The sequence below is a fragment of the Saccopteryx leptura genome, chromosome 1 (genome assembly GCF_036850995.1).
Source record: "Saccopteryx leptura isolate mSacLep1 chromosome 1, mSacLep1_pri_phased_curated, whole genome shotgun sequence".
NCBI classification, from domain to species: domain Eukaryota; kingdom Metazoa; phylum Chordata; class Mammalia; order Chiroptera; family Emballonuridae; genus Saccopteryx; species Saccopteryx leptura.
The window spans coordinates 105176859-105189896 of NC_089503.1; the positions used below are offsets into that span (position 1 = coordinate 105176859).

A 13038-nucleotide genomic window follows, 5' to 3' on the forward strand; every position below is an offset into this window, starting at 1 on the left:
TAGCAGTGAGGCAAAATACACTTCCTGGGCTGTCCCTGACTCAATGACAGAATAGGAGGGAAACGGGGGGGGGGGGGGGGGAGTACCAGAGTGAGGCTTCAAAACAATGGCAGTCTCTCTTACTCTCATTCCCATGAGATGTATCTCAGCAACCTATCTATAAGTAGCTGCTTGAAATACTGAAATTGGACCATCAATAGTGGTCTCTCTCTCTAAACTCTCATCTTTCAAATCTGTCCTCACACTGCAATTCAGTTATCCATGAATTTCATTACACCACTCCTCTCCTCTGAAAGATTCAGAGCTCCTTTTTCCTTACTGAATAAAGTCCAAATGTAATCTGTCAACAAAGGACTAGGTAAAGTAGCCACAATCTACCTTTAATCCTTTGTCTCTCTGCCTTCCTAGCATTTCTCTCTTCCTTTTCTTTACTATTCATTTAATTTACAAAACATTTTATCACAATCTAGTATGAATAAGGCCCTGTGAAGGTATGCCCTTAAAAAAACTTATAACCATATATAATTCTGTTAATGTTTTTGAACACCAATGTATCAAATACTGTGCTACAAATTGAAAATAGCAAGAAACAAGATTCAGTCCCTACTCTCTGTCTTGTAGAATAAAGATGAATATATTTTACAACCTGTGATAACATTATTCCCCTTTGTGAATTCTCAGTCCAGTAAAATGACTATAAATATACCACGTTTTGTTCTTCTGGGCCTTTGAACAAACTTTTCCAGGCCTGAAATATCCTCCCTCTTTCCATTTCAAAACCCATTTCAAAATTAAACTCTCTGACCCCCATATCTACCATATTTCCTCATGTATAAAACATACCCCTTTTTCGAAAAATTTGGGGGTCTAAAAACTGAGTGTATCTTATACAGTGGTTGTAGTTTTTTTTGTTTTCTTTTTCTGAAGCTGGAAATGGGGAGAGACAAGTCAGACAGACTCCCGCATGCGCCCAACTGGGATCCACCCGGCACGCCCACCAGGGGGCGACGCTCTGCCCACCAAGGGGCGATGCTCTGCCCCTCCCGGGCGTTACTCTGTTGCGACCAGAGCCACTCTAGCGCCTGGGGCAGAGGCCAAGGAGCCATCCCTAGCGCCCAGGCCATCTTTGCTCCAATGGAGCCTCGGCTGCGGGAGGGGAAGAGAGAGACAGAGAGGAAGGAGAGGGGGAGGGGTGGAGAAGTAGATGGGCGCTTCTCCTGTATGCCCTGGCCAGGAATCAAACCCGGGACTTCTGCACGCCAGGCCGACGCTCTACCGCTGAGCCAACCAGCCAGGGCCGTTTTTTTGTTTTCTTTTACTTGCATTTCCCACTTTTTCACGCGGATGAAGAGTTGTATGAATTTTATGATGAATAAAACTTGAGTTCAATAACTTTATGTAATACATTTTTTTTCCAAATTTCGGGCCCCAAAACTAAGGTGTGTCTTATATAAATACATAGGGAAATACGGTAAGCCCTACTCCCACTAGAAAGAGTACTAGCTATGCCATGGAGATACTTTTAACATTTACATATCATGTCTTTCTAGGAAAGGCATGTAAGTGTATTTCAAGAAAGGAGTGGTTGAAATTGTCAAAAAGGAGAACAAAGTGTATCTTAAACTATTCTGTATTCCCCACAGTGTCTAGCATAAGATCATGTACAAAGATATTCAATACATATTTTGATTTATAATCAGTAAAAAATATAAACTTGTGAAATTTTATTGACATGAAAAAGATACTAGCAGTAAAGGGACAACGGTACTCCTACAATAGCATATCTCCAGTGGGAGACAATTATTCTTGTTTATGTGGATGGTAACGAAGACATCAAAATTTGATAAAAGTAAGCCTTAATTAGGCATTTAGGAACTTTAGCCCGGAGAGGTAGCTGTTCTGACCAGTAAACACACTGTTACACTAAAAATCAGTTCCACAGTCATAATCATACCAAATAAAAAGATCAAATCAATTCTTTGAACCTGCACAGGGAAGAATCAGATGTTGAACAATGGTAACACCATCAAGATATAACAAGTATATTATGAAATCCATTCTGAAAAAAATCTGTTAGCCTTAGCTTTCACATTAATAATAAAAGTGTTTATTAAAAAAATAACTCAAGACCATTTCTGAAGGTGATGGGCCAGTAGAGTCATCTTTGTATTTAGATCATTCAAGAACTCTGCAAGGTAACAGAATAACTCAAACTCCAGGTGATATGGCACATTAATTCAAGTATAGTCTTCTGGTTGCATTTAATATTTACAAATCCCATTTCTAACAGTTACTTCACTGCTCTCCATTAGCATGACTACAAACCTAGTAATTTTTCTACTTAACCACCTATATTTTTCATAAATATTATTTTACTGTTTCTGATCCTTCCTTATATGGTTATGTATATGGTAGGAATATATGCCCTGAAATAGTAATTTTTTGAAATAAGTTTTAATATGTCCAAATTTGTGATTGCTTATATCAGCAAAATATACATATATAGATTGAATTTACAATTAAAAATGGGTGCTATGATTTTTAAAAATCTGATTAATATAGTTATTACATAATAACATATAATTAATAACATACTGAAATTTTTCAATAAAAATAATAGAATTTTCCATCAAAGCAAGGATTTTTTTTAGCTAAATAAGTATTAGAGAGCCAGTAGTCCAAATTCAATTTCTGAATTATAATAGGACTAAAATGACTCACCAAAGTCACCCACCTTGTTATTTAGTCAATCTCTTTACTACTGGACCACAAATTTTATCCCATACCACACAACTATGAAAGCTTCTAAGTACAACCATTTAACCATATAATTGATATAGTCATATAAAAAATCCAACTTATATAAGGTTCTGGTTATTTCTGGTTTTTATTTTACCACAAGAAAATAATTTTAAATGAAAAACTTTTATTAGTAATGTATAATAATAGTGAAAAGAATCAAATAATAATATTAAATAGCAAAAGCACATATAGTTTATTACATATTGAGAAACTGGACAAACTGCCTTTAGGTTTTAATTTTTTTATAGTAGTGACCATGAAAAACATTTTAAAACTATCTCCAAGGCTATATGCTATTTAAACAAAATATTCAAAGAAAGTACAATGCTGTTAACATTATCAAATTAACTCATTGAGTCCTCTTTTAGAAGTTGAAGGCTAGTGGGGTTTTCTTTTTAAAGAAACAAAAGAATCCATATATAATTTAAATATTACACTTTTATAAAATACACCAAATATTTGACCCTCACAAGAAAAGCTATATACTCCTTATTAATATCCAATTTAAAGCCCCCTTTAAATCTAGAAAAATTCAAGGAGTTTCCCCTTCTATGTTTAAGGTATACAAGTAGAGAGCTTTCAGATCATAAATGTCACCCTTTCATTACAATAATAATGGGTTTAAATTCTAAGCTTACTTTAAGTACACGATTTTATCTGTGCAGTGTGTTTGCAATCACTGTAAACCTTTGTCTCAGGATCTCTCTTTTTTGTATTAGAAAGTTTTCAATAGTATTGGCTTCTTTGAAGAGTCCATTTATCTCGTCAATATAAGATGCATCTACTGCTGCTCTCTCACTAATGGGGAAAAAAAAGGTTTTACGTTAAACTAAATAGTTACAGCATCAAAACACAGTATCCTAGTGTTCTTTAGTATGCTGTATTTGTTACCTATTTCAGTTAATACCTTTGTACATTGGAAAGTTTCAGTAATTTACAAACACTCCAGTAAAAGTGAATTCAGTTCCACAAATATTTTTGACTATTCAAATTCTCCTGAAACAGTACAATGTACATCTTATACATTTTAATTCTATCATCAAACTATATGCAGTCATGCTTTGCTGAATGATGGGGATATACAGTGGTACCTTGAGATACGAATTTAATTCGTTCTGTAACCGTGCTTGTAAGTCAGTCAACTCGTATATCAAACAGCCGATACTGGACCCGTGCGCCAACGCACCAACTAGCAGCAGCTTCCCGAATCACAACTCGTATCTTGAAATATTGCTCGGATCTCAAACAAAAATACGGACCGAGTAACAGCTCATCTTAAAAAATTTGTATGTTGGTCTGTTTGTATCTCAAGGTACCATTGTATTTAGAAAAATGTGTCATCAGGCGATTTGATCATCATAGAATGTACTGTATGAACATCACGGAGTACACATCCACAAACCTACTACACATGTAGGCTATATAGTACAGCCCATTGCTCCCAGGCTACAAACCTGTACAGCATATTACTGTATTGAATACTGTAGGCAATTGCAACACAAAGGTATTTGTCTAAACATAAAAAGGTATAGTAAATATACAATATAAGGCATTTGAAATGGTAGACCTGTATGAGGCACTAACCACAAATGGAGCTTGTAAGACTGAAAATTGCTCTGGTGAGTCAGTAAGTGGTGAGTGCATGTTAGGGCCGAGGACACTACTAGCCATTACTGTAGTCTTTTTTTTTTTTTCTTTTTGTATTTTTCTGAAGTTGGAAACAGGGAGGCAATCAGACAGACTCCCGCATGCGCCCGACCGGGATCCACCCGGCACGCCCACCAGGGGGCGATGCTCTGCCCATCTGGGGCATCACTCTGTTGCAACCAGAGCCATTCTAGCACCTGAGGCAGAGGCCACAGAGCCATCCTCAGCACCCAGGGCCAACTTTGCTCCAATGGAGCCTTGGCTGCAGGAGGGGAAGAGAGAGACAGAGAGGAAGGAGAGGGGGAGGGGTGAAGAAGCAGATGGGTGCTTCTCCTGTGTGCCCTGGCTGGGAATCAAACCCAGGACTCCTGCACGCCAGGCCAACGCTCTACCACTGAGCCAACCAGCCAGGGTCTACTGTAGTCTTTATAAACACTGTCTCAGAAGTCCTTCCCCCTATTTCCTCCCCCTATTTCCTTCTGACAGGGTCAGAAATGGAAGTGTCAATGCTGCTCCATGAAAAGGAATACAGGCTGGATTGACTGAAAATATCAAGGAGAAACTGGCTGGGCAAGACACAGATTACCATAATAGTGACTGTGAGGAGAGAGTGAAAGGTAGCCTAAGGACAGTAGAAAAAAGAAGCCAAGATAAAAAGATAAAGGAACATAGGGGACTGTCATGAAAATGTGGTCTGGCTATTGTATGTTGGACCAGTAGTCATATTAAGGAACTTTGTGATATTCATTTAAAAAAAAAAAAAGGAGGGGCCTGACCAGTGGTGGGGCAGTAGATAGAGCATCAACCTGGGTGCTAAAGTCCCAGGTTCAAAACCTCCCAGGTCGCAGGCTTGAGCACAGGCTCATCTGACTCAAATGCAGGCTTACCAACCTGAGCACAGGGTGGCCAGCTTCAACACTGAGTCATCAACATGACCCCATGGTCGCTGGCTTGAGCCCCAGGTTGCTGGTTGAGCAAGGGGTCACTGGCTTGGCTTGAACCCCCCAGTCTAGGCATGTATAAGAAGCGATCAATATACAACTAAAAGTGATGCAACTATGAGTTGATGCTTCTCTCTCTCCCTTCCTGTCTCTGTCTCTCTCATTTGATAAAGGCGGGGGGGAGGATATTTAACATGGTATAGAACTGAGGACTCAGTATTTTGACTTTGGAAATTTTTTTAGTTCCATTGACTTTATCTGACATAAATGGCTCTCTCTGTCATTGAATTAAAGGTAGTTGCAAAGTTTATCTGTTTTACATCATTACAACCTGAAAAAATTTCCAAAGTACAGGGACAGGGTGACTTCACACTATCACAGAAAGCTTTTACTCAAGTTGCAGTGGCACTTAGTACTTGTTAAGGCCATTCCTACAAAACAGTGTTGTTTTACAGGATCTTAGGTCTTCAACAAAGAATGTACAGCGAAGTACTCTGAAGACCATCAAGCTAGAACTGGAAGGGCTGTACCACCCTCTGTATATGTAGCACTAGGGGGACAGACTTCTTTGTGCTGAATCAGGTCAGTGCCTGATTGCCTGGGATGTAATCTGTGCACTCAAAATTCAGGTTCCATGAGTGAGAGGGAATATTGGCAAGCTCCACAGATACTGGCCCAAAGAGAAGAAAAAAATTCCTTCTGCCTGACCAGGTGGTGGCTCAGTGGATAGAGTGTCGGACTGGGATGCGGAAGGACCTAGGTTCAAGACCCCGAGGTCGCCAGCTTGAGCACGGGCTCATCTGGCTTGAGCAAAGAGCTCACCAGCTTAGACACAAGGTCGCTGGCTCCAGCAGGGGGGTTACTCGGTCTGCTGAAGGCCCGTGGTCAAGGCACATGTGAGAAAGCAATCAATGAACAACTAAGAAGTCGCAACGCGCAACGAGAAACTGATGATTGATGCTTCTCGTCTCTCTCCGTTCCTGTCTGTCTGTCCCTGTCTATCTCTGCCTCTGTAAAAAAATAAATAAATAAATAAATAAATAAATAAATAAATAAATAAATAAATAAAATAAAATAAATAAATTCCTTCTGAGCCACGTATCTTTCCATTTCCTAAATTCAGCTCCGTTAAAATCTTATGGGACAACCGCTGTACATGCAATCTGCTGTTGACTGAAACATCGTTATGTGGTGCCTGACCATACAATCATTTTAACAGCCACACAAACCATTATTCAAACACAATGACTGTCTAGTAGTTTTTTTGTTGTTGTTGTTTGTTTGTTTAATGAGACATAGAGAGAGACAGAGGGAAGGGGACAGACAGGAAGGGAGAGAGATGAGAAGCATCAACTGATAGTTGCAGAACCTCAATTGTTCACTGATTGCTTTCTCCTATGTCCATTGACCAGGGGCTCCAGCTGAGCCAGTGACCTTGGGCTCAATCCAGCGACCTTGAGCTTTAAGCCTGCAACCCTGGACTTTAAGCCAGTGACCTTTGGGCTCAAGCCAGAGACCATGGAGTCATGTCTGTGATCCATTACTCAAGCCGACCTCAGGGTTTTGAACCTGGGTCCTCAGCATTCCAGGCCAATGCTCTCTCCACTGCACCAGCACCTGCTCAGGCTGTCCAGTAGTTTTTAAAAATACCTTATAAAAAACATGATAATCTCAGGTCAATAAAATATTAAAATTCAATCTTTAAATATATATGGTTAAAATTTAAATATTTCATAAATATATTTGTTATCTTTACTATCACTCTATTATTATCACTAACTTCACCAAATGATACTTTTCTCAAAGAGGTTTTATTATAAAATTTTAAATGTTATATCATCTATTTAAAGACCAAAATATGTAGAGCCTAGTAGTCATTCTGGAAATAGCAAAACAAAGGATGCTTAATGGAAAAGTTAGAGTTATTATTTGAAAACAGTCAGTTAATATTAATTATCACAATTATTCTTTTTTACTAGACTTAATCTGGGGTGAGAGTGGGAAACAAGGGATGGAGGGTTGTCTCTTTCCATTTAATGGAAGTGCAACTAGAATTGAACTTGAGTCTATGACTGAAAACTAATAGAGACCCAAAGTAGTAAAATTTTATTTTTTTCTAATTGAAAACTGTCACTGGTCCAAAAACTTTATTTTCCTCCTGGAAAGTACTATATAAGTCACTGTTGAAGTTAACAGTTTATTTCTTTTTTCTTTTTTGGCAGAGTCAGAGAGAGGAAGGGAGAAAGATGAGAAACATCAATTCTTCGTTGCAACTCCTTAGTTGTTCATTGATTGATTTCCCATATGTGCCTTGACCGGGGGGCTACAGCAGACTGAGTGACCCCTTGCTCAAGGCAGTGACCTTGGGCTCAAGCTGGTGAGCCCTGCTCAAACCAGATGAGCCTGTGCTCAAGCTGGTGACCTCAGGGTCTCGAACCTGGGTCCTCCACATCCCAGTCCGATGCTCTATCCACTGCACCACCACCTGGTCAGGTGATAGTTTATTCTTGATAATGATTATCATCAGTAGGGACCATAAAAATATCCCATCAGAGCACAGCATGACCATTCCAGGTAGTTTTCCTTGTGTTGGTTTTGATTTCAATGAAAACATGTTATCTGAATCACTGAGCTTCCTGTTGGCTGCACTCATTGCCCAAGAGCTTACCACAGGCCCAAACAGCTAGGAGTACAAACAAAACCAAAACACGATCAATGTAGAAGGAAATGATCTTCATTTGCCTTGCATAATGTCATCCATCTTGGGCCTGACAATTTGCTAACAATCATTGACTGAGAAGGCAGGCAAATCTTATGAATACATCTTGTTTCTAATTAGGGAAGGTAGTCAAGTATATCCCAAAACATTTGATTTGTTTCAAGTCCTTGTGTAAATATCCTTTCTCTTCTTTTTTCTCTGTTACATGAACCTCGGAGCGGGGGGGGGGGGGGGGGGGGGGGGGGGGTTGTGTCTGTGCAAAGCGTAGGATAATGGTGTTCTGTGTTCACTCCGTGGATAGCATTTGAATGGGTATTCTCTTCTACTTGTTAGTTTATAAGTAGTCTAATCCAGCCATTAGACGTCTTAGTTTCATGTGATTCAGCAATTTGTAAGAGAACAGAGCTTTATAATAGCAAAATAACCCTTCATCATTTCCAGAGATATACTGCACAAGGCCAGATGTACAGAACATGTTGCAATTTGAGATTTTGTAAATTCATGTATTTGACTCATTGGTTTTAAGACTGATTTACTGGATCAAGTCACGTAGCTGGAAAGTGAGCCCAGGTCACTGTAGTACAGGTTGGTTAGTGTTTTTTTAAACTGCCTTCCTTTTGGCATGCAACTAGATTGTATTTCCAAGCATCCATCCTTTGCAGTTAGATGGAGCCCTTGTGTCTGAGCTGTGGTCAATGACATGCTGGAAGTGATATACACCTTTTCTAAGTCTACATCATAAAACCCTTTGAAATGAGAACCTCTGAACTTTTTCTCTGTCTCACAGCTGAGTGGAGAAAACTCCAAGGATGTACAAGAGGGTGAAGTAGCAACATGAAGGAGGGGCCTGGGTTCCTAAATGAATATATGGAGCAGAACTACTAGCCCCATCAGCAATCTACATTAAACTATAATAGACTTCTGTCTACCTCTCACCACTAACCCCCCAATAGACTGTGATGAGAACAAGCAATAAACATTTATTGTATTACAAACTACCTTATTATAAGAAACTGAGGTAGAATAAAATAATTCCCAAATTATAATAAACTGGTAGGTTCAATAGCCACTGAACTCAAATATACTTTAAGTACTTACCTTAACATCTTTGCATATGTAGATAACATCATATTAATTTCCTTGCTCATATCTATAAAAAATCAGAGTTACTAAATATAACATACCTTCTGTGTTATAAAATAAATATATACAAATATAAGCATTTTATACATCACCATTCAAATCTTTCTCCAGGGCTTCATCTTTATAAAATAGTCCAGAGATTTCAGAGAAAGAAGAATCTGATTTTCCAAGAGAGGACAGTTGTGGACTATCTGGCATTTGAGGCTAACACAAAAAAGTAAATAAAATAGATAAACAATCAACAAGATCCTTAGGATATATACATTCTATTTTCTAAAAAGTAAATAAGGCCCTGGTTGGGTAGCTCAGTTGGTTGTGCATTGGGGCGACACTTCGACCAACAAGCTATCTGGCCAGGGCTGCTTGAAAATTTTAGCAAGATAACTTATCTTTAAGCAAGCAAATAATGTCCCAAATGCAAATATCAGTTGGTGGGAATAGCAGTGTAGAAGGCCAGAATACAGTGTTCTTATTTTAAAAGATCAGCAACTCCAGTATGTAGGTAGTCTACTTATTATAGCAAAATAACTATTGAAAGTACTAGATATCATAGAGATATGTACCCACTTCTGTCTCTAAATCACAAATTACAAGGAAGAAATTTCCCAATAGTATCTTGGAGGCTTTTCATATACTTAGTGAAAAAGCAGCTGTAGTCAACATAGTTCCTGCTGGGACAAGCTCAGCTCTAGGAATATGAAAATTTAAATTCTGTTCATCAATAGAACTTTTGTAAATGGAAGAAATTTGAGAAGTATGTAAGTAAAATAAAATAAAATAAATATAAATGTAAATATAAAATAAAAACATTAAGGCTCCAGGAACATATAGATTACCTCCAACTCTCTTGGTCTCTTGCAATTTCTAGTATCAGGTTTTGTAAGGTGACTTTCCATCATATTCTGGAGGTAAGAGCTGCAAAATTTTGAGCAATGCCAAATTTAAGTACAAACTCCATGGTACACAGCTCTCTTGAATCCTTCCCCTTTCTTCTACTCACTGCTACTCTTCATTTAGGCTCTCGTTATCTGTCACCTAAATGACAGTGTCTCCCTTCTCCAATTCATCCTACAACTGCTGTTTGGGGAAGTCTCTCAAAACTCTGATTCCCACATTCCCTTAACCTTTCAAAACTGTAATTACAGCATTCCCTCATCTCTTATACATTCCCTTAATTATCTGTTGCTCCAGAATAAGTTAAAATTCCACCCAAAGTCCTACATCACCTGGGGCTAACCACCATTCCCATGATTTTCATCTATTACCCCCATACAGTCAGCCAAGCTAGCGTCTTTGGCACTTCTGCCTTGTTTTAGGATTCATTTAAGATTCTTCTACCTTCACAATATCTCATTGTTCAAATCTACAAATATTATTGTTCATCTAAGTCAATCTTATTTTTTACAAACAGGAAAACAGGGGCAGGGAGAGCTGATCAAGTTCAAACAAGTCAAATGGGACAGGTAAGACCAGATCTTTTCTAGCCTGAGGTTATTTCCACTGTCTTCTTTTACCTTCATACAGCATCGAATTTTACTTTTGAATTACCTTTCTATAAATTCTGAAGACAATTTCCCCAGGAGTCTGAAAGATTGTTTAAACTTAAAATAAAAATGTGGAAATCTAGTAGAGTCTGGACACCTTTTTTTTTTTTTAGAGACACAGAGACAGAGACAGACAGGAAGGGAGAGAAATGAGAAGCATCAACTCATAGTTGCGGCACCTTAGTTGTTCATTGCTTCTCATATATGCCTTGACGCGAGGGGAGGTAGCTCCAACACAGCCAGTGACCCCAGCAACCATGGGGTCACATCTATGATCCCACGTTCAAGATGGAGACCTCCTGGTTTGGAACCTGGGTCCTCCGGGTCCCAGGCATATGCTCTATCCATTGCATCACCGGGGAGTTAGGACATCTTAAGAAATGAGGATCCTGTCTAAACACGAGTTATTTGAATTTATTTAGCTTGTTTTTTGAGAAATTATGCTGACATCAATAACTGATACTACTCTGTTTGACTAGTTACATGTAATATTCACATATAGGGCAGCAACAACAAATCTGTAACAGAGGTAGTGCAGTGAATTCCAAACATGCGTTTGCCCCGTATCAGCACTGTCTGGCGTGTGTGAGTGTGAGTGCCCGTGCCCCGTCGGCACTGCCCGGTTAGTGTGAGCACGAGCACCCAGTCAGCACTGCCCGGTGAGTGTGAGCGCGAGCACCCAGTCAGCACTGCCCAGTGTGAGTGTGAGCACGAGCACCCAGTCAGCACTGCCCAGTGTGAGTGTGAGCGCGAGCACCCAGTCAGCACTGCCCGGTGAGTGTGAGCACGAGCACCCAGTCAGCACTGCCCGGTGAGTGTGAGCGTGAGCACCCAGTCAGCACTGCCCGGTGAGTGTGAGCGTGAGCACCCAGTCAGCACTGCCCGGTGAGTGTGAGCGTGAGCATCCAGTCAGCACTGCCCGGTGAGTGTGAGCGTGAGCACCCAGTCAGCACTGCCCGGTGAGTGTGAGCGTGAGCACCCAGTCAGCACGGCCCGGTGTGAGCATGAGCACCCAGTCAGCACTGCCCGGTGAGTGTGAGCATGAGCACCCAGTCAGCACTGCCCGGTGAGTGTGAGCATGAGCACCCAGTCAGCACTGCCCGGTGAGTGTGAGCGTGAGCACCCAGTCAGCACTGCCCAGTGAGTGTGAGCGCGAGCACCCAGTCAGCACTGCCCAGTGAGTGTGAGTGTGAGCGCAAGCACCCAGTCAGCACTGCCCGGTGAGTGTGAGCATGAGCACCCAATCAGCACTGCCCAGTGAGTGTGAGCATGAGCACCCAGTCAGCACTGCCCAGTGAGTGTGAGCGCGAGCACCCAGTCAGCACTGCCCAGTGAGTGTGAGTGTGAGCGCAAGCACCCAGTCAGCACTGCCCGGTGAGTGTGAGCATGAGCACCCAGTCAGCACTGCCCGGTGAGTGTGAGCATGAGCACCCAGTCAGCACTGCCCGGTGAGTGTGAGCATGAGCACCCAGTCAGCACTGCCCGGTGAGTGTGAGCGCGAGCACCCAGTCAGCACTGCCCGGTGAGTGTGAGCGTGAGCACCCAGTCAGCACTGCCCGGTGAGTGTGAGCGTGAGCGCCCAGTCAGCACTGCCCGGTGAGTGTGAGCGCGAGCGCCCAGTCAGCACTGCCCGGTGAGTGTGAGCGCGAGCGCCCAGTCAGCACTGCCCGGTGAGTGTGAGTGTGAGTGCGCACGCCCTGTCAGCAGTAGGGAGTCTTAAATTATCTCTCAGAAGCAGCATGGAGGTTGTTCTTATCTCCCTAACCCTTTCTCTTCCCTGTTCACCCTCCTCTCTAAAGTCACTGCAGGTGCACACACATCCATTAAAACATATTAGGTCATAGTTTCTGGACACATAATATTAGCTTCTGTCACAACGCAAGGAGTTGTGTCACAACTCCAAGGAGTTCCTTCCCAGCCGCACCCGCTGCAGGGTGCGGCCTGCCCTCCGGTTGAGCAAGGCCCTCCGCCTCACCCCCTTCCTACTCAGTTCCACCTCGACCCCTGGTTCCACTTCACTGGCCTGCGTCTCCCTTCCGGATCCTCCTACTTCTCTACTCTCGGTTCAGCCCGGCTGGCAATCCTGAGAGGAAGCATTCATCCGCTCTCTGCTTTCTACCACACCCTCTCAAGCCACCACCGCTCCCGCCCGCCCCAAAACCAGTCCACCACGAGGCGTGGACAGCACCTCTCCTAGGCAGGGAACGCTGTGACAAGTGCCGGATGTGCGCTAGTGAGCAAA

General features: G+C 41.6%; 1 protein-coding gene across 1 annotated transcript; it reads right to left on the reverse strand.

Annotated features, from left to right (window-relative positions):
* Positions 1-3244: 3244 nt before the first annotated feature.
* On the reverse strand, positions 3245-13038 carry TEX12 (testis expressed 12). The gene is made up of 5 exons (XM_066360776.1): positions 12985-13038; positions 10089-10167; positions 9345-9456; positions 9208-9259; positions 3245-3600 (listed from the first exon to the last, which is right to left on the reverse strand). The coding sequence occupies exons 2-5, from the start codon at positions 10149-10151 to the stop codon at positions 3456-3458; spliced, it is 372 nt and encodes a 123-aa protein (XP_066216873.1). The 5' UTR covers positions 10152-10167; positions 12985-13038; the 3' UTR covers positions 3245-3455.

Bases quoted from the DNA above. Each gene is read 5' to 3' on its own strand.
- TEX12 (XM_066360776.1), bottom strand. From the start codon at position 10,151: ATGATGGAAAGTCACCTTACAAAACCTGATACTAGAAATTGCAAGAGA. The intron at 9,260-9,344 runs GTGATGTATAAA...GATTTTTTATAG, and splicing joins CCTGGAGAAAGATTTGAATG to ATATGAGCAAGGAAATTAAT. The intron at 3,601-9,207 runs GTAAGTACTTAA...TTTCCCCATTAG, and splicing joins ACATATGCAAAGATGTTAAG to TGAGAGAGCAGCAGTAGATG.